This window comes from Cervus elaphus, chromosome X (assembly GCF_910594005.1).
Source record: "Cervus elaphus chromosome X, mCerEla1.1, whole genome shotgun sequence".
In the NCBI taxonomy this organism is placed as follows: domain Eukaryota; kingdom Metazoa; phylum Chordata; class Mammalia; order Artiodactyla; family Cervidae; genus Cervus; species Cervus elaphus.
In genome coordinates this window covers 155,530,352-155,558,009 of record NC_057848.1, presented here as the reverse complement: position 1 = coordinate 155,558,009, position 27,658 = coordinate 155,530,352, and the positions used below count along the sequence as shown (strand labels likewise).

The following is a 27,658-nucleotide window of genomic DNA, read 5'->3' as shown; positions in this document are numbered from 1 at the left end:
GCTCGCTACTGAGCATGTCTGAGAAGGCCTGGGCCACAGCACCCATCCATTTGAAGCAAGTTCTTCTCTTTCACTGCTCAACTTTGTGCTTCTCTTTCATTTCAAATGTTCAACCTCACTCAAATGTTCAACTAAAGCCATGCTAATCCCACCAGCCAACCATTTCCTTGTGTCCAGGGACTTTTAAGTATATTCAGACCACACGAAAACAAAACCAACCTGGACTGAGAGACCAATCACCACTGCCAAATGTTCTACGATCTGACTGAGACTGTGTGAGCTGAAACCGGACTTTTTCTGAGGTTATCTAGAGCTCATGTTGCAGAGAGGAGTAATTTGTAAAGCAAAGAGCTGTATTTAAAGCAGAACAACCTTTAGCAGTTGGTTTCTTGCTCTTATCAAGAAACGGGGTCACAATGGCCCTTTCTCAAAAGGCTCTGACTGTTTATGGTTAGGATTTCAACATGTGGTTCTGGGTTTAGTGCTCTTACTTTCAGCCATTATTTTAGACAGGCTTGTAAAGGAAATCATCACAACAACTGGAGAGGTGCTAACAGTACCTGTGTCAGAGCTTTAGGCAAAAGGAAAGATGCGTGGCCCTGGCTCTAAAGGAAGCAAACTCATCAATAATATTTTCAAAATCTGCTCTTCTATTCATCTTGTTTTCAAATGAAAGAAGTGCCATGCGTGACAATTTCTCCTGACCAACTGATGATCCTAAATAATTTTTAAATAACTTAGACTGCAGTAAAATGATACTGTTTGGGTATAAATAAAATACTTAAACTTTAAATGTTATGAGTTTTAATATACTTTTCAGTGTTTCAGTAATTTTTTCAAGTATTTCAATGTTCTGAAAAAAATAACCATTAGAAATTACAATAAAATCATGTCTCTAGGGATACGTATTTCCCCTTCTGCCTCAGGCTCCCATATGGCTCAGCATGGTACTAGTCTTTGGAAATTCAATAGTTTGTTCATCATGGATTGTTCTGCAGTGATTTTGATTAAAATATTCTTTTATCTTGATTACTGAGATTTTGGGTGTTCCCTTAAAATGAGGGCTCTGGTCACATACCACACCTCACTCTGGGCCGGGGCCCTTGGTGTGATTTCCAAGGAGTAATTGTCAATTCTACCTGCCCCTTTCTGTGGGCAGAAGGCCAGTGCCCACATGACAATGAATGCGGTCCAGGCAGCAAAGACTCTGCTATTCAGTAGCACCAATAAAAATTATCCTTTGTCAAAGAAATGCTGGAAACCAAGGGTATTTATTCCTACTGCTATAATTTGACCTTCTGGGTAGGTGGTAAATATTGTATCCTTTACATCTTGTTTTTTCTTTGCCAGCCAAAGATGGGTTGAATTCCTGAAGTCATCATTAAATGGGAGCAAGGTTTTGCTAGTTCTGTTCTTGATCTAGACCCTAAGAGTTTCCCAGGCCTGTATACAAAACAGAGAGCCTATTAGAGAGAGGAAATCAAGAACGAAGCCAATTTATCTCCTTGTCTGGATTCACATTATTAGTACTGATAAACTCAAATGCCTCTATAGGAATCCATAACATTCATACCTAACACTGTATAATTATAGGTTTTGGTGACCAGAAGTGACTGAAATACACTACTACTTAATGCCTAAAACCAGTGATACATGAGAGTGTTAAAGATCTAAATGCACAGAAGTCAAAGACTGACAACATTTTCAAGGCAGAAGTTAGTGAGCTAAAGATGAAATGTCTCCAGGGTGCTAGGATGTAAGGCATGCATGTTCCATGAAGACAAATAAAGAAATATGGGCACGTCATTTGTATCTCTAGAAAAAAAAGTTCTAACAAATCAATTGCAAAAGTGTTCAAGACAGACACAGTGATGGAGGAAGGTGACCGGGACAGTCATCACAAAACGCCATGGCACAGTGATGCTCAGATATACCGTTGGTTGACTCAGCAGCGGCGGCAGTGGTCCCTGGGTCCAGAGGGAGGGTGCTGGCTGCTAAACCTAGAGGAGGGGGTGGGGTATTTCCTGATTCACCTACACAGCAAAAAAAAAAATCAGACCAAAGAGAGGTAAAAGAAAAAAGTTCCAATTTCTGGTTGACTCTAGCTAGTATTTGGAAATTAGAAAAAGTAACTGGGATGGGTTGTTAACTTCTCCAGATTAAAACAGAAAAGCATATTCACTGACAAAAGGTTGTGTATGCTAAGTCGCTTCAGTTGTAAGAACAATATAATAACTCAGTCGTGTCCGACTCTTTGTGACTCCATGGACTGTAGCCCACCAGGCTTCTCCATCCATGGGGTTTTCTAGGCAAGAATACCGAATGGGTTGCCATTTCCTTCTCCAGGGGATCTTTCCCACCCAGGGATCGAACCCAGGTCTCCTGCATTGAAGGCAGATGCTTTATCCTCTGAGCCACCAGAGAAGTCCCCAAGAAACTGTACCACACATGTAAACCCATTTGCTCTCGGAAAGAGCTGGTATACAACTCCTGCATAACATAATGGCAGACACAGAAAAGAAGACACTAAAAAGACGGCAAAGCCACCCAGGGACTAGTAACAATCCATACATTAAATTAAACATCTGAAAATTTAAAAATGAGTATGAACTGGATAATGAAATAAATAAGTCACCTTGAAACAAAACTGAAAGAGCAACAGAAATAAATGATGTGGAGTGAAGAACCCCAGCCCCCCTTTAGGGTTACTGTTGCTCAGCCTTTCCCAGTCAAACTGTAGCCATGACTTAGTCCACAGCCATTGACCTTCCCTGAAATCAGGTTACCTCTGGGCTTGCTAGGTGGATCCAATTAACCAGGCTCTACAGTCATTTTCTTTGCTTTTTCTTTTGCTTTACCTCAAAGCCCAGTTACTGTATCAACTGCTGTTTGCAAGCAAGAAGAATAAACAGATCTCCTTCACAAGAAATGCATACACAGGAAGCTTGGCAAGCTTTAAACATCACATCTGAAAAAGGTACCTGCAGACCAGTATAAAGTATCCCCAGATCCTGTGGGTGCTGGCCTGCCCATGGTCTCCCCCTCCTGCCCCGAGATCTCCCCACTAGGCCCTGTGATGCAGGGACAGTCTTTCACTCACCATCACGTCCTCCGGGCCCGGCAGCCAGTGATGCTCCTCCCGACGAGCACTTCTTCTTCAGCTCCAGCTGCTGCGAGCGCTCCAGAGACCTGCGCATCATCGCCTCCAGCCGCTCCTGTCCAGTTCATGCAAGAGAGAGCAGCAACATTAAACACCCAGCCCCACCGCACTGCTGTGCCTCTGCGTGGGCGTGAGTCACCAGACAGGGCTCTTTGCTCTGCATCCAAAACCCAGGCACGCGTGCTCGCCCCACCACACCAGCGCTTTCTTAGTGGGCGGAGAGTAAACGCTGCGGCTACTGCGGGCTCCCAGCGCCAACACCTCTCCCTTCCCTGGAGAGAGGCGGCTGCTGCAGCAGCCAGGCTTTGATTTGGTTAAGAATAGTGCCAGGCCAGAGTTAACTCCTTGACACCAATCCCATCCAGCAGAACTGGAATTGTGCTCTAGAACCAACTGCATCCTCTCGAGTTGAAAAGCATACAGCACTATGATTTGAGCAAACTGAAATTAAAGTATAATTTGAATTGTAGTAGCCTTAAGCATAACTTTCTGGGGTGATACGCCATGACTTTGAAGTCTGTTTTACAAGGTCCCATTTTCATCTTAGAACTTCTTAAAGGGGAATTAACTGTGTTCTACATTGTAACATTTTTCTGCTCGTGTTACACAGTATTCTGGGGATAATACTGCATATTTCAAAATTTAAAAAGACATAAGAGTAGGGAAACTTGTGACTACAAAATTAAGCATTTATGTATTCTCACATGTAGATGGGGGGAAGGGAGGAAGAACTAAACAGTTTTAAGCCAGAAGATAAAAACAACAACCAGGCTTCTCTCCTAACAGAGCATTTATCAAAAGCATGCCCCTGTACTAACCCAACTTTTCTTTTCATAAAGTTGGGCCTGATTGCTGGCAAATCTCTCCCCGGCACTGGAGTGAAGCTGTCCTAATTATGTGCTCCCCACAACCTCAATGACACTGCAAATCCCAAATCCACTCCCTGCCTCCACTGGAGAAAGTCCGCAGGGTAAGCAGTTGCATGGACACCTTTTCACCCTCATAAAACTAACCCTGAGGTGCTGGGCTAATCCTAGTCAAACTTCAAACCCAAAAGATATTATTTTCTCATGGCTTAAATAAAGAAGTGAGCAAAATTAATTTAGAGCAGCACCAAAGGAGTGACCATGACTTAAGAAGTGGGGAAAGGCTCCTTTATTTCACTCACTTGAAACACAGAAAGGCCACTTAGGAGACACGTGGATCTACCTTTCTGTCCATACCAGAGGAATGAAATGAGCATTCTCCACATCGCAGACTCTGCTGCATAACTTTTCCTCCAAAGAGCACTGCACTAAAAGATGGCCTCTTCAGGGACCTATGAGCAGAAAGGGTATTTCTTTCCTCTGGTAAATCTCAGATTTGTATTTGCTATTAACTGTGCACTACTTTCTGGCTAAGACTCTACAATCATGAGTGTGCATTTCCTTGCAGAACCCTGTTCTCATGACCCTGGCCCATTAAATTCTCACAGTCAGTCCCAGCAGTTTGTACAAGAAAAGATAGGGGCTTGGAGGAACTAGAACTTCTTAACTATTTGAGGACTGAAGCCTGGTCACTCAAGATTGGAACTCAACAGTAATTCATTATGTAGATTTAACATCAAGTATTTAACTTTCCTAAATGAAATCAGTCCTGAATATTCATTGGAAGGCTGATGCTGATGCTGAAACTTCAATACTTTGGCCACCTGATGGGAAGAACAGACTCATTGGAAAAGACCCTGATGCTTGGAAAGATTGAAGGTGGGAGGAGAAGGGGATGACAGGATGAGCTGGTTGGATGGCATTACCGACTCATTTTGAGTAAGCTCTGGGAGTTGGTGATGGACAGGGAAGCCTGGCGTGCTGCAGTCCATGGGGTCGCAAAGAGTTGGACACAACTGAGTGACTGAACTGAACTGATTTAACTAATGACCTAATCTAAGTGTTGAAATCTTTCACCTCAGAGTGAATTTAGTATTGAGTGGGTTATGGGAGACTGCCTACATGCCAGAAGGACCTCACAAGATAGTTGCTCATCCGTTTGGACACTAATGAGAACTAAGAACACCAAGACTGATCAGCCAGTCGCATCACTGAACAGCTGTCTAGGGGCATAGCCGTAAGGGAATGCCATCCACAGCCAGAGCCACTCCTGAGTCAATAAGTTACCTTTAGAAAAAATACCTGTCATCCGTCCCCAATCCACTGAGCTGCTCCAAACTCTACCATGAGAGGTTAATTCCTTTGAACCATAAGCAGGCTTATGAAAATGACGTTACCCTTGAGAGAAGACACAATCACTTTGTGTCATCCACTTTGGGGAAGATGATGAAAAATAGGCGATAATCAAGGTCTCTGGTGGCTCAGTGGTAAAGAATTTGACTGCCAATGCAGGAGATGTGGGTTTGATCCCTGATCTGGGAAGATCCCCTGGAGAAGGAAATGGCAACCCCCTTCAGTATCCTTGCTTGGGAAATTCCATGGACAGAGGAGCCTGGCGGGCTCCAGTCCATGAGGTCACACAGTCAGACACGACTTAGCAACTGAACAACAACAAACCAAGCTCTATGGTAAGTGGGCTTATAAAACCCAAAGTTGTCAGAATGGGATGATGCTTTTTCCAAACATGTCAAACCAAAACTTCACTCTTATTAGAGGTTAGTCCTATTTAGTCCCACATTACATAGTACGTGTGTGGATCTTTCTGTTCCTTCCTGTGGTAAGTCTGTAAAGAATCCTAGATTTGGAGTCAGAAGATATGAATTCAAATCCCACTTCTGCCTGCTATCTTTTAGCCCCATGATCCCGAGTAAATCATTTGATGCCATCCTTGGGCATTAGTTCCCTTGTCTATAAAATGGGGATGATGATATTACCTATATTACAGGTCATTCAAATTTACAAGATAATAGCAAGCATAATAAGTCCAATGCTAACTGGATCCAAATTTGAAGAGGAGGATTATTAACATGGCAATTTAGAGCAGTGGTTCTCAAATGTGAGTGAGCTTGCATCAGAATCCCCTGGAGGGCTTGTTAAAACACCAGTTGCTGTGCCCCACCGCCAGAGTTTCTGAGTTAGCAGGTCCAAGGTGAACATCCTAAGAATACATTTCTGACAAATTTCCAGGAGATGTTGGTACTGTTGGTCTTGGGATTGTACTGAGAACCACTGGTTAGAAGAAAGCCTGAGCATGAGGGAGCATGTTGAGAAAGTTCAATCACATCAGAAGAACAGTATTAATAAATATCAGAGCTGCATACTGCAAATCCTGCCAAGTTCTGGCTCTCCTAAGTATCATCTGACCATCAAAAGAGGATGGCGAAAGGGCAACGCAGACTCTTGTCCCTAGAATGTCCTCTCCTAGGTGGGGCTTAGTGGAAGAAAGGAATGAGGGCAACTCAACCTTGACCCCTTGAGCTCTGGCCCTAGATATGCCTGGATGAACTTACAGGAGAACTACAACCAGGGTGATGCTCTGAGTTGGCCAAGCAGTATAAAAAGCCTGTGGCAGGGTTCGGCCTTGCCACTGTTACCCAGACAGCTGTCTCAGGCAGGAGTAGAGGGTTGATATACCTTCTCCATTGCCCTTACTCCATGCATTCTGGAAATGACAGCGTGGGGACAAGCCCCCAAATGGTCCTAAGCAGAGCTCCGTGGAGGGCCTTTTTCTCTGGAAACAGACGTTCACATCTGGCTAGAAAGCCACGTAATCACCATGGCCCTATGCCAGCCAATGCCCTCTAAGAGCAGCCAGCTCTCATCTTAGGGAAGTTTTCACTTAGTTGAGTTCAGAAAGGTCTTGTTTTTACAATCAGCCTGGTGGGCTTTGTCAGGTATCAAGCAAGAAGAAGATGAGAAGTTGTGATGTGTTAAAGTAAATTACAAAGATGAAGGTACTCTTTGAAAGAGGCCTCTCCTGGTTATGTTTAGCAGGAGGAACAAGGAGTTGGCTCCTAGTCATGAAACTATACTTCCCTGAGTGGAGAAAGGTGAGTACACTGTGCTGTCACCCTTAACCCAGGGAGGTTAAGGTTCTGGTTCCAGAAGCTTGATGCTTGGGAGCTATGTGGCATGTGAGGGTTTCTGTAAGAACCCACCTTGAGGAGAAGGCAGCCTTCAGTGAGAGAATGAGCTCAAGGTCAGGCTGTCAAGTGGACACTGGACTCCCCCTTCCCTAGGACAGGCCTGCCTACCTTCTAGGCTTTGACATCTCTGGGAGATTCTGGGGTGTCAGAGAGGAGGCATCTGGGGCTCACCTGCACAGATGTGAGGTGTTACCAAGAGCGCCAGCAATACCAACAACCATAGGAACCTGGAGCCAGGGCAGGGCTGGTGGGGAGGTGAGGAGTCAACAGGCCTTTTCTGAGCTCCTAACATCAGACTGGAGAGGCAGGAGTTGTTGGGGAACACACTTTCCAGCAAGCTAGAGGAGCAAAATGGAGTGAACCATCATCCTATAGAGGCTTCTCCCTGGTTGACAGAGATGGGCCCTGACAGAAAGGACTGAGATGATCCTGGCATTGTGGAGCATCTCCACTGCCACGTGCCAAGCAGGGAGTAGCCCTCCCAAAAGATCTCCAGTGAACCATGGAGGCAAGAGTGAAGGCTTTCCTTTGGAAAGGCTCCCGCAGCAGAGAGTTATCCATCCCCTCCAAAGATCCCTCACGAGAATGCCAGTTGGACCTCGGCCCCAGCAGAGCAGTGACAAGCAGGCTGCATGTGCAGAGTCCCTGATCTCCACTGAGGTCTCCTGGGGCTCTAAGGGCAGGAACAGGTAGGGCAGGGAGCCCACTGCTTCCTCAGGTTACTCTGCATCCATGGGAGGCCCAACTCTCAGTCTTGCCCTGCTGTGTCTGGGGAGAAGGGGGTGCAAGCTTGGCGTGTATTTGCTGGCCACAGGCAGCCAGCCTGCCCCATTGCCCACCATCATCATGTAAGGGGTGAACGGGGGCAGACAAAGCAAACAGGAAATTAGCCCAAGCACAACCACTAGCGAGTCAGCTGCATCAGGACTAACCAGCTGGCATGACATTCCCTCATCTGCAAGAGACTGGAGTCTGATTTAAAATGATTGACTTAAAACGCCTCTCGCACTGTTGTTCAATAAAAGAACAAAGTACAGAATGCCTCAGAGGTGGACCTGTGTGGCACTGTCAGGTGTGGTGGAGGCTGAGGAAGTGTCTCCTGTGTCTTTGAGGCACCCTTTCCTGGAAATGGCAGTGACAAGCATTCCCTGCAATCAGCAATCCCTCAGGGGGTCAGGAGTGGCAGTGGAGGGAGCAGGGAGGAAGGAGACCAGCTGTGAGTCAAGGATGGGAGGGTGGGAAGAAAGGGGCGAGTCTAGCAACTCACGACAAACACCCAGGCTGGGAAAGGAGAGGTCCGTCCTGGTCACTGAAACAGCCCAGCTCACTGTGGCTTCTCTCTTGGTCTCCACACCCTGTGCCATCATCTTTTCTGGGTAGCTCTCTCTTGACTGTGCTTCAGCTAAGGTCAGCTGAAGTCAGCGAAGGGAGCAGTTACTCTGTGCTAGTGCTTTGCTGGCACTTTTACAAAAGTCACCTTCTTTAACTCCTGTGACTATCTCTCTGTTCTGGGCTAAGAAGAATGAGTTCTTAGAGGGGCTGTGGGACTTGGCCTTGGCTGCTGGCTGCTTAAGTGGGAGAGCTGGGATTTGCACCAGGAGCTCGCAAAGGCACACAGGGATCCCGCTGAGACAGCAACAGTGAACTGTGACTAAGACCTTGCCTCAGGCCTCCATTCACTAAGAGGAACAAAGAAGTTGCCACTTAAGCCTGTCCATTGTGGGCAAAGATGGTTCTAACTGTGTGTATGTGTGTACAATTGTGGGGTTTTTTTTTAAGTTAAAAAAAGACCAAAGGGTAAAGACAGTGATAATTCAGAAATTTAAAAGAAATACTGAATTTATACCAACATCTCTGTATCTTATAGGTTTCCCTGGTGGCTCAGATGGTAAAGAATCTGCCTGCAGTGCAGGAGACCTGGGTTTGATCCCTGAGTCAGGAAGATCTCCTGGAGAAGGGAACGGCTACCCACTCCAGTACTTCTGCCTGGAGAATCCCATGGACAGAGGAGCCTGGTGGGCTACAGTCCATGGGGTCGCCAAGAGTCGGACACAACAGAGCAACTAACACTTCCACTTTTCACTCTATCTTACAGTACTGGCAATTAACAAACCTCTATATTGTTCATACTAAATGATGAGTCACTATACCTTATGAATAAAAAATGATCATCACCTGATACAAGGCTATGATTATACTCTTAAAATATACTTGTTAAGAAAATCTATATCCCAAATATGCTTTCTAAATATACTTTCAAAGATTAGTAATAAAGGACTCTGTCAGGTAATTACATTCCATTTCTTTTTTAAAACATAACTAGAGAGAAAGGATGATTAAAAGAAGAACCTGCATTAAAATATAAATAGACTAGCATGTTTGTATTGGAAGGTAGACTATTTGATTTTCCAGCAGTGACTACAAGGTCACATTACCCTCTACACTCACAGCCCTTCCTCCAGCCTCGTGTCTGCCCCAGAAGCATGGATGCCTCGAGTAACCCCCAGGTGGATGTCATTCAGTCCCCACCCATAATCCCCTCTGAGTCTTAGCATCAGAGAAGACATCTGAAAGAGGTCTTGGAGTCCACCAAGTCCACCCCCTTCACTTCAGAGACAAAGAAATTAAGGCCCAGAGAGGCCAACCAGCTTATCTGAGGTCACACAGAAAATAAACTGCTAAGTTGAATGGATCCTCTGTGTTCCTGTTCCGGCCCTCACTTCCTCCTCCCGGAGCTTCTGCTTCCTCTTCTCCTCCACAGCTGCCCTCTTCTGCTCCTCTCGCTGCCGCTGCTCTTCCAGCTTCTTCCATCGCTCCTCAATTTGCTTTTCATACTGGAGCTTGGCTCTCTTCTGTTTTTCCAGGATTTGCTGCTCCCGGGCAGCTGGGGGAAGGAAGGCAGAAAAAAAGTGTTGTTACCGGAGCACCCCATGCCGTTTGGCTTAATACCAACAATGCAGAAGTGAGACTGAACTGAGAGGAAGGATTCTGGCACCTCCACCACTAGCTGGGTGACCCCAGGCCTATTAACCTCGTCCTCTGTCTGCCTCAGTTTCCTCCTCTGTGAAGTGGGGATGTGCAACATCACAGTGTTGTGAAGACCGAATGAGACAATGCAGAGAAAGTAGACAGTCACTGCCCCTACACGTGGGAGCTGTCTGTCATCACATCAAGTCAGACTTGTCCCAATGGCTAGGCCACATGGGGGATTGAGAAACGAGAGCTATCAGGGTATCTTCATTCAGGATGCATTAGCTGTACATACACTGCATACCAGATGCTGAACTGGGTGAAAGTAAACAGAAGAGGATGAACAGGACTGTTTTCCCTCTTGAGACATTTACTAAGGGGCCTTAACTCCACCTGGCCAAGCAGGCAAGGGTTCCCTGAAGGACGCAATGTCTGAGGTGACCAGGAGGAGGAGAAGGATTCAAAATTTCCTCTTCTGTCTCAGTGCCCTAGGGAAGCCACTCTACCTACCTGTGGCACCCTGTGGGGAACAGCCCTGATGCTTCTGTCCACAGCCTGCAAGGTAGGACAGCCTTTCCCAATAGGACAGCGTTTCCCAATTGGTTCCCTGTCCTAACATAGAAATGGCTTTCTGTGTCGATTTTCTCTGTTCCTCCAAGGGTGGCCCTTCAGCTGCCCTGGGGAGAAGTTGCCTGAAGAGGGGTGTGGTATACAGAGAATGTCTCTCGTTCTTCAGCACCCTACCCACAGCTGTAGTGCCGTGCCAGTAACAGAGCTTCAACACGTGCTCACCGAGTAAATCAACCGCCCTGAGAATTACATAATAGCTGTGAACAGGCCAGTGGTAGTGACGGTCTGCTCCTAGTTTTCCACGTTGACCTAACAACTGTCCCAGTTCTTTTCTCATTTAGTCACAAATTTCTAAGAGTCCTGAGAAAAGACACCATCACATCTCTACTCCCTTGGACCTAAACAGCCAAAGTGCACAACTTACCAAGACATTTTTCTCTTTCTTCCCGTCTTTCTTTAGCTAGTCGTTGTCTCTCATCGGATTTTAAAAATCCTTCCATGGCTACAAGAGAGAAAACACAATCAAAGACTTCACTCTCCCCATCTGCTGAGTGCCAGGGGGTGCTGGGGCCGCACCCTGTGTCTGGTCACATGCACACATCAGCATCAACATCACTTCACCTGCAGAGTGAAGTGATCCATCACTCCCTACCACAGGGGAGGGTGGCCCAGACCTGAGAGCTGAGGAGTGGTAGCGGTGGCTGTAATGCTCACCCACCAAGTTGGGCTGGAGTGGCCCCAGGCCAGCCCTGGAGAACTAACCTTCCTCCTAGTTCTCTGGCTCCGGGCCAGGCCCCAGAGGAGTCAGAAAGCTCAATAAGCGACAGGCCTGGCAACATGCAGAAAAGCCTGGTAGGCTTCCCCTGGTCCGGCTCCCAGGGGAAGGCAAATGCACAAAAGAAGACACGATTATTACACAGATTATTATTATTAGTGAACATTCGACTTTCTGCAAGAAGACAACTGCTGAGGGGCATGTATGACTGAGCTGGAAAAAAGTAACACTCAAGTTTGATTTTGGTTCTACTAAGTCTGCCCCCATGTCAATCTTAGCATTTTAGAATCACAAAGAAGGAATATAATGCACTCCTGTTTACTTGTTATTTCATTTTGTTTTATTATCAGTACAAGGAATAAAATTGAACAAATGGCAATTCCCCCCTAAAATGTCCGGGAAACATCCCAGGAGCTCTGCATCTCCACTCATCTTCTACAGGACCCTAGAGGACTTTCTGAAGCAAAGATGAAATGATCTTCGCAGTTGTTTTAGGATTAAAAATAATTTACTGCACTTGCTCACAACTGATCATTCATGAGCATTACTTACACAGTGGTCAAGGACCACATTCTGGAGAAATTGGCTTTAGTGCTATAACCAGACTGATGTGCCCAGCGCCTGGATCTCCTCTGTGGTTATATCACAGCTGACTCCACAATATGCACCTTTCAGGGGTGTGCCTTCCACTGCCCAGGAGAGAGGCCTGGAGGCTTGGACCGCAGAGCAGCAGCAGGAATGCGGATAAGGATGGATGTGATAAGCTTTGGGTTGTCACAATTCCCCACAAGCATCTAATTTTGCAGCCTGGATTATGAAGCAGGGATATTAAAGCTCAAGAGAGAAGTCTTGGAAAATCAACCCAAGTGCCACTTTCCATTAAAAAAAAATTGAAGTATAGTTACTTCCAGTGTTGTGTGTCACTTCAAGTGTACAGCAAAGTGGTTCAGTTATGCACATACATACATACATATATATGTTGCTTCATATTCTTTTCTACTATAGGTTATTACAAGATGCTGAGTATAGTTCCTTGTGCTATACAGTAGGTCCTTGCTGATTATTTTATATATAGTAGTGCATGTATGTTAATCACAAATTCCTATTTTACCTCTATCCCCCTTTCCTCTTTTAGTAATGATAAGTTTGTTTTCTATGTCTGGAGTTTATTTGTTTTGTAAATAAGTTCCTTTGGTTTTTGTCAACTTTTAATCATTACAATTAATGATTAATGGCATCACCGGCTCAATGGACATGAGTTTGAGCAAGTTCTGGGAGTTGGTGAAGGACAGGGAAGCCTGGCGTGCTGCAGTCCACGGGGTCGTAAAGAGTCAGACACAACCGAGCGACTGAACTGAACTACGATGGTACTGACGACATGAACAGCATCAAGAATTTAAATGCCCATCTTCTCAGCTCATCAGTGCTGCTCTCCCCTTCCCTTACATCCCCTGAACCTGTATGAACCCCACCCACCTTCAAGAACCCACAGTTTCCCAGATCCACGAAGCTCTGTGCCCCCACATTGCTTTCAGAACCCTAATTTCATTCTGCTTAGCTGCAGAAGACTGTCTACCTGCAGGGAGTGAGGGCCTACTGAGCCAGGGGCGGGTCTGCATCTCTGGGTCAACCCGCTTGGGCCACAGCCTACCCCCACAAGCCTCAAGGTGCATACACAACACTCAAAGACAGGCATGTGGTCAGTGGTAGGGGTAGCGGGGAGAGAAAACCAGATTTCTCCATGATGATTCTCTAAACATTTTGAAACTCTAGTCTCTACCTTAAGCATTTGATTAATAAGGATTTGTTCTGTGTGAAAAGCTACAAAGAGAAGCCAACGATCCCTGGACAGATGCTGGCAACAGCACCCACATCTACTTACCAGCTCAGGCATGACCTGTCACCCTCCAGATCTAAGATACGGACTGAGAACCACTGAAAGTGTACTTTGAACAGAAGAAAAAGAGAAAAACTGAGGGAAAAGGGCCAAGCACATTTGTAATTGGCCATGATACCTTAAGGCTTTACCAACAGAAGGATGTCTGTTGCAGAGATATGCATGATTTTAGGCTGCCCCCTTGTGGGCACTTGTAAGAGTCACACCCTCAAATCATTTTTCAGAAAATCTTCATTATTAGGCTCATGACCTGCTTCGTCCTAACAGGAGGCTACAATGTACGAACCAGGTCCATTGCTTGAATTTACTTGGCCCAATCACCCCATGATGACAGAGGTACTATTATGACCCTCATCTTATAGGTACAAAAAAGGTACACAGAGGTTAACTTGTTCAAGGTTACACCATCAGAAGGTGGAGATGCAGATTCCAACCTAAGAACCTGACTCCAGGACTCACACTCTTAATCACTGCTTTCTCACGTGGCAAAAGTGGAAACGTAATAGCTCGATCTCAGCACTGATGAACGAATGCTTCATGACTTTCTGAGACTCTATTATACACAAGGAACAAGTTCCATCCTTGTCCCAAGAATGCGCATGCAAATTTGGAGAGAAGTGCAAGACCAACTCATTAGAGAAGTCCAGATTAAGCACTGCTGTGAGCTGGGCACTGGCCAGCTGTGAACAGATGTGCTAAGTATTTGCTTCCTCTTCAAACTGATGGTTTGGAAATATTTGGATGCTGTGTGGCGAAAGGGGATAGCTAGATGACCCGGGGGGCAGCCGTGCCACACAATTTTGCTTGGGTCCCACTGAGGGGAATGAAATGACTCAGTCCAAGGTGGGTAACCTAGAATCTCTATATGCTCTCACATGGCAGTGACAAGCCATTCTTTTCTGTTTAAGACAATCAAGATTAAATGCAATTAACAATTCTGTTCCTCCAGCACACTGGGCCTGTTTCAGGCACTCACTAGCCACATGAGGCTGTCAGCCACTGTACTAAAAAACGGTGAACCAGGAACCTCAAGGCTCACTCTCATGATTCACACGTACTGCCCTGGGACACACACAAATGAAGAAGAATTCAGCGTCCAATAGTTTTGCTGGGTGAGTAAGGCATCATTCTTCTACATAGCATCTGCCTCTCCTGATTAAAAGAACTGTCAAGCAATCATTTCTAGAACATCCATTTGAGGAAAAGCCAAATAATTATATCTCCATTTCCACCTTGTGATCCCTGATGAACCTCTGGGGACCTCTGCCAAGAAGTTCCACCCAAAGGATGAAGGGGTACAGCACAAAGCAGACAGCCCCTATGTGTTTGGGGGTGTGGACCTGACCAGTTAGCACCACTGCAGCAACACAGCCTGAGAAGTCGAGGTAGACTATGATTCACAGGCCCAGGGCAAGTGACCTTAATACATGAATGCTAACACCAACAGATTTCCACTAAAGACATGGGTGTGTGTGTGTGTCTGTATGTGTGTGTCTGTGTGTTCAGTTGCTTAGTTCTGTCCAACTCTTTGCAAACTCATGGACTGAAGTCCGCCAGGTTCCTCTGTTCCTGGGCTTTCCCAGGCAAGAATACTGGAGTGGGTTGCCACTCCCTTCTCCAGGGGATCTTCCCAACCCAGGGACTGAACCTGAGTCTCCTGCATTGGCAGTGATGACTTGAGCCAGGGTCTGCAACCCTAAGCTTTGAGAGCTACTATAGTACTGAGAGTTAGTTCAGTTCAGTTGTTCAGTCGTGTCTGACTCTTTGTGACCCCATGGACTGCAGCACGACAGGCTTCCCTGTCCCTCACCAACTCGTGGACCTAGCTCAAACTCATGTCCATTGAGTCGGTGATGCCATCCAACCATCTCATCCTCTGTTGTCCCCTTCTCCTCCCGCCTTCAGTCTTTCCCAGCATCAGGGTCTTTTCCAATGAGTTGGTTCATCGCATCAGGTGGCCAAAGTATTGGAGTTTCAGCCTCAGCATCAGTCCTTCCAATGAATATTCAGGACTGATCTCCTTTAGGATGGACTGGTTTGATCTCCCTGCAGTCCAAGGGACTCTCAAGAGTCTTCTCCAACACCACAGTTCAAAAGCATCAAATTTTTGAAGCTCAGCTTTCTTTATGGTCCAACTCTCACATCCACACATGACTACTGGAAAAACCATAGCTCTGACTAAATGGACCTTTGTTGGCAAAGCAATGTCTCTGCTTTTTAATATGTTGTCTAGGTTGATCACAGCTTTTCTTCCAAGGAGCAAGTGTCTTAATTTCATGGCTGCAGTTCCCATCTGCAATGATTTTGGAACCCAAGAAAATAAAGTCTGTCACTGATTCCATTGTTTCCCCATCTATTTGGAAGTGATGGGACTCCCCCATGAAGTGGAGGGACAGGATGCCATGATCTTTGTTTTTTGAATGTTGAGTTTTCAGCCAGTTTTTTCACTCTCCTCTTTCACTTTCATCAGGAGGCTCTTTAGTTCCTCTTCACTTTCTGTCATAAGGGTGGTGGCATCTGCATATTGGAGAAGGCAATGACACCCCACTCCAGTACTCTTGCCTGGAAAATCACATGGATGGAGGAGCCTGGTGGGCTGCAGTCCACAGGGTCGCTAAGAGTTGCACACAACTAAGCGACTTCACTTTCACTTTTTACTTTCATGCATTGGAGAAGGAAATGGCAACCCACTCCAGTGTTCTTGCCTGGAGAATCCCAGGGACAGGAAAGCCTGGTGGGCTGCCCTCTATGGGGGTGCACAGAGTCAGACATGACTGAAGTGACTTAGCAGCAGCAGCAGCAGCATTTGCATATCTGAGGTTGTTGATATTTCTCCCCACAATCTTGATTCCAGCTTGTGCTTCATCCAGCCTGGCATTTCACATGATGTACTCTGCATATAAGTTAAATAAGCAGGATGACAATATAAAGCCCTGATGTACTCCTTTGGAACCAATCTGTTGTTCCATGTCCAGTTCTAAATGTTGCTTCTTGACCTGCATACAGATTTCTCAGGAGGCAGGTAATGTGGTCTGGTATTTCCATCTCTTTAAGAATCTGCCAGTTTGTTGTGATCCACACAAAGGCTTTGGCATAGTCAATAAAGCAGAAGTAGATGTTTTTCTGAAACTCTCTTGCTTTTTCTATGATCCAGCAGATATTGGCAATTTGATCTCTGGTTCCTCTGCCTTTTCTAAAGCCAGCTTGAACATCTGGAAGTTCACAATTCATATACTATTGAAGCCTGGCTTGAAGAATTTTGAGCATTACTTTACTAGTGTGTGAGATGAGTGCAATTGTGTGGTAGTTTGAACATTCTTTGGCATTGCCTTTCTTTGGGAATGGAATGAAAATTGAACTTTTCCAGTCCTATGGCCACTGCAGAGTTGTCCAAATTTGCTGGCATATTGAGTGCAGCATTTTCACAGCATCATCTTTTAGGATTTGAAATAGCTCAACTGGAATTCCATCACCTCCACTAGCTTTGTTCGTAGTGGTGCTTCCTAAGGCCCACTTGATTTCGCACTCCAGGATGTCTGGCTCTAGATGAGTGATCATACCATTGTGGTTATCTGGGTCATTAAGATAATTTTTGTATAGTTCTTCTCTGTACTCTTGCCACCTCTTCTTAGTATCTTCTGCTTCTTTTAGGTCCGTACCGTTTCTGTCCTTTATTGTGCCCATGCTTGCATGAAATGTTCCCTTGGTATCTCTAATTTTCTTGAAGAGATCTCTGGTCTTTCCCATTCTATTGTTTTCCTCTATTTCTTTGCATTGATCACTGAGGAAGGTTTTCTTATCTCTCCTTGCTATTCAGAGTTAGTACCACAGGGGAAACTGGGTGAAGGGTCCACCAGGTGTCTCTGTAGTACTGCTTATAACTGCATGTGAATCTGCAATAACCTCAAAGTAGAAAGCCTTTTAAAATCTAGTTTAGTCGCTCAGTTGTGTCTGACTCTTTGCGACCCCATGGACTGTAGCACACTTGCTGAAGTGTAAAACCCCGGGAGGGACCCAAGACAAAGAGGGAGCAGGTGACACCTTCCCAGAAGGACAAGGGATAGCCCTGCCAGAGTCACTTCTGCCTCATTCTTGATGCAGTAATGCTTCCTCGGGTGATGACACTCAGGTAGTGTGCACCCTTGAAACTGAGGCCTTTCCCTGGGCAATTCACCCCTAGAGGAAATAAGAATCAAACAGGGATCCTGAGCAGACAAACAACTATTTTTTGTGATCAGATGAGCATAAAATTTCATACTTCACTGACCTGCTCTTGCTTAGAGTAACTTCCCGTTATCCTTGGGCTGGGGCAACACATTTTAAAAAAACTAATTTAAAAATGTATTTTATTAGCCTCAGGCACTCTCTCCCTAGAATATCAATGAACTGATATTAGTCAATTATTCATGGTATGTAATAACCATTATCGAAATGCAAAGTTTTTAAGTGAAGCCAGCTGTGTTCGACTTTTAAAAATTGACTGCATTAAGTGAATTTTAAAGTAACCTTCCTAATCACAGCTCACGTCTGTGCAATTACAATGACCAGACAAAAGGAAGGGACTCAGGAATGAAGAGCTCATCAAATAGGAAGCCCCATGTCTGCCAGCCCCTCCTTTGGGGGGCCCACCCCTCTGTGGACTGGCAGGCAGGGACGCACCAACAACTTGGTGGTGACTCGCTTGTGCTGTGATGATCTGTCTCAGGTCATGGAGACCACTGGTCCTCAACTGTGGCCACACAGGCCAACACCTGGGGAGCTCTAACAATTATGGGTGCCTGTGCCTTTCTCCCAGAGACTGGCCTTGTCGGCTCAGGTGTGGCCAGGGTGCTGGTGCTCTAAGAGCTCCCATGTGATGCTTCTGTTCAGAAGGACTGACACTGCTCCTAGCCTGCTGCTCTTCCCACTGCAGTGTGGACTGGAACCACTTGGAGGGCTTGTGAACCCAGAGTGCTGGACGGCACTCCCAGGGTTTCATGGAGTGGGCCTAGGGCCCGCCAGAGAAGGGTGTCCAGGGCCCATACCTCAAGAGCTCCTGTTCCACTAGACTAGGCTGATTCTACAGGGCAAGGCCCTGCCTCCAGCTCCTCTCTGAATGTCCAGAGCCCAGCTAAGTGTGGGGCTCAAAGAGTGGGTCCCAAATCATGTCTGCAGAAGGAACAATCGGCCATCTGCCTGCACCCTCCTACACACAGTGTCTGCCATGGCTGTTACTGCCCCCCACACTACTCTCTGGGCCTGTTCATCTGCCCCTTGCCCTCTCAGCCCCAAGACCTTGCACATGGTACTCAAATATTTACTAAATGAGGGGCCATGAATATTATGTCCCTTTGATGGAAACCTCCCCTTTTGTAGAGCATTAAACCAAGTATCGGAAGTGTCTATAAAAATAAGGAACATTTTAAAATATCTTTGTAGCCATTATTTTGCTGGATCTGTTCAGGAAATTCAAAGGTAAAGAAAGGAAGGCAGCTTCCCCCATAATTGCTAACAGTTTCCAGGTGATCAGGTCTCCTTTGAGAACCACTGATCTACTCCATTCCTTACCAGCTATAACCTTCTGAATTGGCTTAAATTCTCTTTTCACTGCAGTGAAAAAGTGTGTATTACACTGTGGCCACCAAATTTGTTACTGCCAATATGACTCTTTCAAGGATGATGTCATACTTTATATTAATACTTCAAAGAGAGGCACACCTGGAACTAGCATTTACGTTCAATAGCTACTGACTACTATAGGATGGAGGTGTACATATCAAGGTATCAAAATACATTTTTAAAAAATGTATAGATACCAAAAAGTCCTTGAAAAGTGGGGAAATAGAGACTATAAGAAGTAAGAATATATACAGATTTACACTGCTATTATGTTTTTATAAAATATGCTAAATTTCTAGCAGTTTCCTTTAAAACAACTGAATTAAAATTTCCCCCAAAATGTAAATGTTGTAAGAGTATTACTAAATGACCTAAATGCTTCCTAAATGATTTTCTTAAATCACAACTGCACAGCTAAGAGAAGGGCCAGTTTTTTTTGCTTTTTAAAGTGTAGAATTGGGTCAAGTCCAAGCAATCACAGAGTATAGCACTTTGACATAAAGGTCAAACAATAATGGATCTCAGGACGCATCATTCTTGCCCTGGAACCAGGAACCTGGTACATAATTGTCCCCAATCCACACCAATCTCCTAGGCTTACCGGAAGAAGGAAGGCACAACAGCAAAGTCCTACAGCAACTGCCCTAGGTTTCCTCTTCTGTAAGATGGAGAAACAGTAGTGCCTCTCTCACAGTGAGGATGTAATGAAAGCTCCCCAGCACTGATTAACCATAGTCAGGACACAGCGGGAGCACAGTGAATTCAGCTAGTTTGTGTTGCCCACGCTAACCTGCCTGTTCCTAGTTACAGCTCTCCCTCCTCCGTTAATGAGGTCTCCTGCCCACAGGACCTGCCCATACTACGTTTCCTAACACAGGTGATGAGACAGAGTGTGTACTATGCTGCCAGTCTAAAACCACAGCGAGCATTCCTTTCCTATAAAAATTATATTGGGAACATGTATACATGCCTTTGACTTCTCAGTCACTAACCATTACTTGTGTCTACACACGCTGGCATTCCCCTTCTGGTAACTCAGCAGAAATTAGATCTTATCTCTAGTAGGACAAGTAACTTCCTACTAAAAAAAAGAACACACAGATGACATTTCACAAACACTAATTGTGAAGGCGGTATGTGATGATGCTGTTCTTCACCATCTCAACAGTAGATTGCCTAGTTATACTCACACACCTGTAAGCAGCCAGCCTAGGAACTCCTGCCACAGCAACTCAAGCTCCCATAACCAAATGAAAACACACCACGCCAAGTTATAAAATTCAACTGCACCCAGTTTGACCAACTGTACACAGGTTAGCAGGCTAGCCTGGCTTCTTCTAAAGGTACCATTTATTAAGCACGTATCTCCTGCCTGACATCATGCGCTCCGAGATGGAGAAAGTGAGACTCTCCCTAGGGGTTAAGACTTCTGTCCAAAGTCACAGCTGCTAAGTGGCAGAGCTTGGATTTGAGGCCAATCTGGCTGACTCCCAAGCTGATGGGCATCAACTCATTACTGAGAGGGAAGGCCACCTGAAGGAAAGAGCACTGACCTAGGGATCTAGGTGTCCAGAAACTGAGTAGCTTTTCCTACCAGGATTTACAAAGGAGGTGGTAAGGCGACTATACAGTCCAGAACAAGTCCCTGATTCCCCTGATCTTTAAACCCTGCTTTCAAATCTACAGTGTCTGCAGCTTGCCCCCACGACCTCCCTGGCAGGTTGGGCCCCTGACTGTTGGAGGATTACTGTGCTAATTGAGGGGGAGAGGGGACTGGGGCAGGAAAATGTATGCACTGGTTAAAATATACCTGATGGTACACTTGAAAGGTGTGCACTTTAGTGTAAGATACCTATTTCTAACACTACAACAACTGCAACAACACATAGAAGAGAAAAAATTCCGTGCTGGCTGACCTGCCATATATCACTAGTGCTCAAGGCTGCAAAGAACAGGCCTGGATCTCCTGGGCAACTGCATTCTCAGTGTGGCTCCGTGAAGGGGTGAGGGAACTCCAAGGGCAGCGTGGGAGACAGGAGGTGAGCCTCAGCAGGGCTGGTGTGGAACCAAAGATACCAGCAAAGGCCCAGGGACTGGCTCAAGCTGCAGGGCTCTTAAAGAGCACGTGGTGATTCAGGAGAGAAGGGGTCTACACAGCCAGTTCAAGACTCTGCCTTGACACCTTCTCTTCCAGGGTCTTGTTACCTGCCTTTCTCACGCCTTTAACTGTCTCCACCCTACAGCAGATCTCAGCTACTCACTGTCCAAAAGGCCTGGCTCTTCTACAGCCATCAGAGGAGCGATCTCATTTGTATCACTTCCCCATTCATACGGAGCTCAGTCCTGGGGGCTTCTTCCAGGTTCCATCTGCGTGGCCCTTCCAATAGCACCCCAGTCAAGGGACTCTGAGTAATCCCTTTACCTCTCAGAGCTTAGGGCTCTTCTTCTATATAAATCAGGATCATTACTACCTACTTCCCAAGGTTACAGTGTGTGTTGGGGGGCAGGCGTGCTGTGAAAATGCTTGGCAGCAGGAGGAGCCACAGTTGGCTCCCTTCCCCTGATGATATATGAGAACACAGACCAAACAAGTCATGGGAGTCACGCACTGGGTCCAGGCCCCAGACCATGGAATATGAAGCTCTGCATACTTCCATCTCCCGATGAACCCCATAAAATTCCAAGAGACCTGCTGCAACTTTCGACGAGGTCCCGGTTTACATTCTAAGATTTCCTCTCCTCTGCTGAGCTGACAATTCATTTGAAAGGTGAGGTGAACAAAGTCAAAGGTAGCTAAAAGAAGACAACGAGAAACTAGAAAAATTCAATTCGGTTAATGATCTATTGAGCATTGCAGTGCAGAAACTTCCCTCCTACCCTGGCTCCTCATCTGGGAGGCCCCTGGACTCCTGTGTTTCTACAATAAATTTAATACACGTTTGTATCATTTCAAAGGGACCCACTGTTTGCAATATGACTTGCTAGCTAAATGAAACCTGCATAATTTCCCCTCCACCCTTCTGAGCTCTTAGCTGGGACCCCCTGTAATACAGATGGAACTTTTTTTTAAGATTGATTTCTTTTCAGTTGTGCTGGGTCTTTGTAGCTGTGCATGCGCTTCTCACTGCGGTGGCTTTCCTTGTGGAACACAGGCTCTAGGGCGTACAGGCTTCAGAGTTGCAGCTCAAGGGCTCTCCAGGGCACTGGCTCAGTATCTGTGGTGCACAGGCCCAGCTACCCCTCGGCATGTGGGGTCTTTCCAGACCCGGGACCAAACTCGTGTCCCCTGCATTGGCAAGCTGATTCTTAAACACTAGGCTACCAGGCATGCCCTAAGCAGAAGTTTCTTAAATATATATGTCATGTATATATAGGAGATTCTCAGGAAACCAATTACACTCTCCAGGATGGCCCAAACCACTACCTCAAATACCACCTGCAGCTAAAGACCAAAGAAAGATTTGTGTGAGCGGTGGAATTCATGGAAGGTGAGAGGAGGAAATGTTTGGTAAACACAGGTTGCCCTGCAATGCAGATAAGTCTCCCAGGTTTAAAAGTCATCCGAATCCGCAGTAAAAGCCATCTTCCTAGTATAGGCCCCCTCTTCCTAATGTAAATTTCCTTTATAAATACAGATTTCCCTTACAAAAGGACCACTTTCAGAGCTTCTCAGGCGTCTGCAGTTTCTCAAAATAACCCTATGCCGAAGAGGCGTATTTCATATTTTGAATAGAGTATTCTCCCCCCTTTGCCAGCCAAGCTCAGGGCTCGCCAAGGCCGCTGGGTGGCTCTGCACTGGCGCCCACACTCCCAGCGTCTCTGCCTGCGGGCTGCCCTGCTCTGTGTGCCTCTCATCAACACACAGCTGTCTGCAGCGGCAGGCCTGTGGACTCCACCTATCCTTTCCAGGGTGATGAGCAACAAAGAGAGAAACAGGGGCTGGCACTAGAAAAGAGCGAACACAGACCGCAGAGCGCACCTAGACGCTTCTATCACAGACGGGGCACGCAGGGCCAGGGCACTGAGGTTGCCCTCAGGGTCCTTTAGAGATGGAGAAGGTCTGACACAGGGCGCTTTGCCATGAGCATCCAAGGTTGGCCTGTTCCAATCAAGGGGTAAGGCTCAATGAGAAGACAGAATGGCCTTCTGAAAAGCCCTGCTATCCCCCAGCAAGGATGGAGAAGAAGCTGGGAGCCAGTGAGTACTCTGGAGCCAGCTGAGCACAGGTTCCACTCTCACAGAGATCTTGGAGCATCAGGGGAGAGGGTTACAGAGGGGGAGAGGAGGGAAGCAGGGATAGGGAGGGGGCAGGAGAAAGAGACATAGACACACACATTCACACACATGCGCACTGCTCAGAACACTGCCTGCTGTGCTCAATAAAGGTCAGGCGTCACCATTTCTAAGCCTAACCCAGGACTGTCCTTCCGTGGTTGGGAAAGGTGGGTTCTAGGGCTGCACACCACAGGGGATGTGGTTGTTTACAGTGTGGACTCAGAAAGGCCTTGGATATCTGCAAAGAGTGCGAGACACAGGGGGAAAAAATAACTCTTCTTATTTGCTTTTTTCAGCAACAAAGTACAAGACACTGAAAAATGTCTCTTTGAAGATGTGGACAGAATCCAGCAGGTAAAAGCTGGTAACGAGAAATAAACTGCAGCATTCTCATTATTAGTACTGCCATTTGATTTTCTCTTCAGGGTGGTGTGTATGTTTCATGACGATGATCATAAAAGGTATGCAAAGGATCCCAAAGGGGCACTGGAGACCCTGCTGGCCCATCTTCATGCCACTCAGGACCCAGGTACCCATCAGATCCTGGGTTCCTATGGTGGGAAGAGCTGTGTCCTTGAGCATGAGGGAGGCACCAGAAAACTCCCTCATTCTGTCCTTCCTTGTTTCCTGCCTCTCACAGTGACACGTGCCGGGTGGTAGCAGTCTGTCCACCCTCCCTGTTAACAGGGTTGGCAAGAGCCTTCAGGACCCCTCCCTAAGGACAGCCCTTTGTTCCCAGGCCATCTGCTTCCCTACGGTCACCTCAGTAGGCTTCAGACCTGCACCTTGACCACTGCTGAGCAACGCAAGCATCCAAGGTGAACTCTCCTGCTGTAGACCCATCTATTCCCAGTCTCAGCCCTGGGCGGCTAAGCCCCAGCTCAGAGATGGCCCCAGTTACATCAGTGCATCCAGGGGCCAGTGACAGGCCAGCAGAACTGAATTGGAGGCCTCAGTGTGGTGCTTGGGCGTGCAGCTCCAAAAAGATGCATTTTAAAACAAAATGCAAAGGGTAAATAAAGAGGTTAGAAAAACAATCACTCTTTGCATTGCAAACAATTTGAAGACATATCAAGAAATTTGAAAGCTGTAATAATCTCCCATTCCTTTTCTCCCAGAAAAGCATACCCAGCAGGATTGCTCAGCCCTGCCCCAAAGTACAGGCCCTGCATCTGGCATCCTTAAACAAGGACGATCTTCAAGGGCACTTCAAGGCCTCGAGGCAGAAACAGCTTCCTGACTCAAATAGGCTGTTTTTAAATTGCGAGGACAGACAAAAATGTGTGCCCCCACTCCATGTCATTCAGGGCAGTCTGGCATGCCTTTCTACACAGACTTGCAGAGATCTTCAGCTTGCTAATTAAATTTACCCCACTTCACCCCATCTAAATACCTCTTTGGAAAAACAAAAACCACATAAATCTTAAAGTTCTAGTTATTCAGTAGGTTTGAAGCCTACTGAGGGGACTGAGGAGAAGCAGGCAGCCTGGGAAGGAGGGGCTGTCCTCAGGGAGGGGGCCTTGGTGGGCAAAAGTTTATTTTGAAAACAGTAAGATTACAGATCGTAAGAGAAAAGATTAAGATTACAGATTGACAAGAGAAAAGGCAAATTGTGAATCTCACTCCTCATTTCTGAGAATGATTTTTGCAGAGTAAAACCACAAGGCCTTCAGAAGTGAAGTCTGAAGGTTCATGGCTCTGTGCAGGCTTCTCTTTGGGTTGTTCCACGGGAAAGGCTCCTGCCATTCAAAACAACGCATGAAAAATGCCCTTTTGTGCACCACAGCTGTGCCTGAGCATGGCCACCTTGCCTGTTGTGGCTGTCACTGTTTCTCTCCTTCTTTCTCATCACAGGAATGTAAAAACTGATACTACATGTATTTTCAAATCTTGCAAATACTATCACCAAAGAAAAACAATATGCCAGCCCATCACAGCAACCCAGTTTTGGATTCACATTATTTTAAATTAGCCAGACTGTCACACTTAAAGGTCACTACGTACATTTCTATTACAGTTGAGCCCAGACCAGAGCTTACGTGACCACTGCCTTTAAAAACAGCACACTAAACAATTCTTAGACTCTAGTACAGTGGGTCTGAACCAGAAGTGATTGTGTCTTCCAAGAAACACTTGATGGTGTTCAGAGACATTTTGGGCCATCATGACATGGGGGAGGCACACTGCTGACATCCAGTGGGTTGAGGCCTGTGATGCTGCTGACCATCCTACGGCGCCCAGGACAGCACAGCCTGCCCTGACATACACATGAAAGAATGACCTAGCCTAAAATGTCAGCAGTGTCAAGTTTGAGAAACCCTGCTCTAATAAGTTGCACTACAGGTGAAAAGTAGAAAAGCCTCCCCCTCACTGAATACAGCTTGGTTCTTCCCACATCAATGCACAATAGCATGAAAAAAATCTAGAAAATGATATAGAATAAACATGATTCCCATCTGGACAATTTGGTTTAAAACTGCAGCAACTTATAGTAATATCCATTGTATTTTTAAAATTCTTCTTCAAAAATAGATAATAAGTATCTTAAAGGTGTTTGACAGCATCAGCAGGGACAATTTGTTCCCCTAGGCAGGACCATGGTGGCTAAAATTACTAACAGTAAGTGATAAGGGTTTTGTAACAATCAACTTGGAACAAATTGCCCCAATGCCACCTTCCTGGATGGCAGCACAGTGAAACCACAGTGCGAATCTGAAATGGAGGCAAAGGCAATAAAATGACAACAAATGTCCTGCACTCACAGGGGGACTGGGGAAGGGGGGGAGAAGAGAGGTGGATGGAGCAGCTCTGACGCCTATGAAATCCAACAAGCATTTGAAAAGTGGGTTTTCTTGATCTGATCAGCACTAAAAGGAAATCTTATATATTTGATCAAAGTTTTTTTTAAACACAGCATTTCCTTTTGAGCACTTTTTCCCCCCATAAAGAATCAGCAAAATATAGGATGCTTCACGACTGCAGATACTGGGTCCCTTTTTATAGTAACAGGAAGGATATTTCTGTTCCCAAGGCAACCCGAGGTTTCACTCATCAACATGGCACCAAGTACTTTCATGAAGCACAGTACTGATCTTCTGAGGTTTCAAAATTGAGAGTTCTGTGCCTAAGACAGGGCATGATGGTCCCCCACACACCATATCTGAGTTGTGTATCAAATATAAGAACAAGGATAAAGAGCAGGTAAAATTATTTCTGAAGTTTTTCTCCAGGTGCTCATTCAAGTGGATAACAAGGCATTTGGGTCCAACTGGCTCTCAGATATTTGCTCTTTGCAGAGAGATGTCCACTGGGAACGTGTAAGACCTAAAAGCAGTTCAAGGATAGGGGAGCCCTGTGGTGCAGCCCGGTCCTTCTCAGAGCCCTGTCCCCGCTTCCTTTTTGCCCTGCCCTTCACACGGCTAAGGCCATCCTGTACCCAATCTTCTCCTCCCAGCCCACGCAGGCGGGCCTGAAATGGAGCAGGACGGTATGGTCCTTGCCTCCCCTGACCACCTTGTTCTCTGCCTGCCTTTGGCCTCTGGAAAACTTTAATCAAAGAATAAGTTTAATCAGAAAAATGAGAAATGCTAAAACAAAGGAAAACAGTCTAAGGAGACTAAATAACAACAATGTAGTCATTAAGCATAGTCAAGGACCTTTAGTTCTTTCTCAAGGGCTGTAGATAATATTCAGAGCCATATCCTGTGAGCTGTCTTATAGATACTAAAATCCCAGGCGGAGAAGTTAACTACATGATGACCAGACTGCACCCAGGACTTGAGCTGCCACAATTCCAAGAACTGACCGCAAAGAAATGGGAACAAGTGCACCCCGGAACTGAAGATTAACTGTACCTACAACAACCAAGATGATGCTGGTCAGACCACCGATGACCAATTTGAACACGACTGTTAGAGATGACTGTACTGTTTCCACATGTAGTGCCCCCACACCACTCTGTCTATAAATGCTCTCACCTCCTGCTTCTTATCGGGGAGGGGGGCAGTCAGCCTTTGGACAGATGTCCGCTACCCTCCCCACAAGTTGTTGGTATCTGAAATAAAGCAAACTTTCCTTTCCACCAACCTGGCCTCTTTACTGACTTTTGAGTGGCAAGCAGCTGGATCCCCCATGCATACCTTTCAGTAACAGGCCCAGGGCCTGACCCACAGAAAACCTGTATGAGTAATCCAGATGAGTGTTCATGGGGATATGAACAGGAATGTAATGGAAAGGGAAAAATGCATTCTAGCCCAGAGAAGTAGATGCTACACAAAAAGGCATTTGCAATAGCAACAGAAAATGGTAAGTTTGGTAGTCAACAAAGTGGTAAATTTGAGG

The 27,658-nt window shown here is 46.0% G+C and overlaps 1 protein-coding gene across 8 annotated transcripts in view; it reads right to left on the bottom strand.

Annotated features, from left to right (window-relative positions):
* MAP7D2 (MAP7 domain containing 2) overlaps nucleotides 1–27,658 on the bottom strand; it is a 97,718-nt gene that overhangs the window by 40,564 nt on the left and 29,496 nt on the right. For 5 of the 8 annotated variants that reach the window (XM_043897682.1, XM_043897675.1, XM_043897678.1 and 2 more), the window contains exons 2-5: nucleotides 11,197–11,274; nucleotides 9,953–10,116; nucleotides 3,101–3,215; nucleotides 1,935–2,033 (exon numbers count right to left, since the gene is read on the bottom strand). In XM_043897682.1, the coding sequence (XP_043753617.1) occupies nucleotides 1,935–2,033; nucleotides 3,101–3,215; nucleotides 9,953–10,116; nucleotides 11,197–11,274 (456 nt within the window). The remainder of the gene's footprint in view (nucleotides 1–1,934; nucleotides 2,034–3,100; nucleotides 3,216–9,952; nucleotides 10,117–11,196; nucleotides 11,275–27,658) is intronic. The other 3 variants (XM_043897677.1, XM_043897681.1, XM_043897683.1) reach the window with 1 other exon arrangement.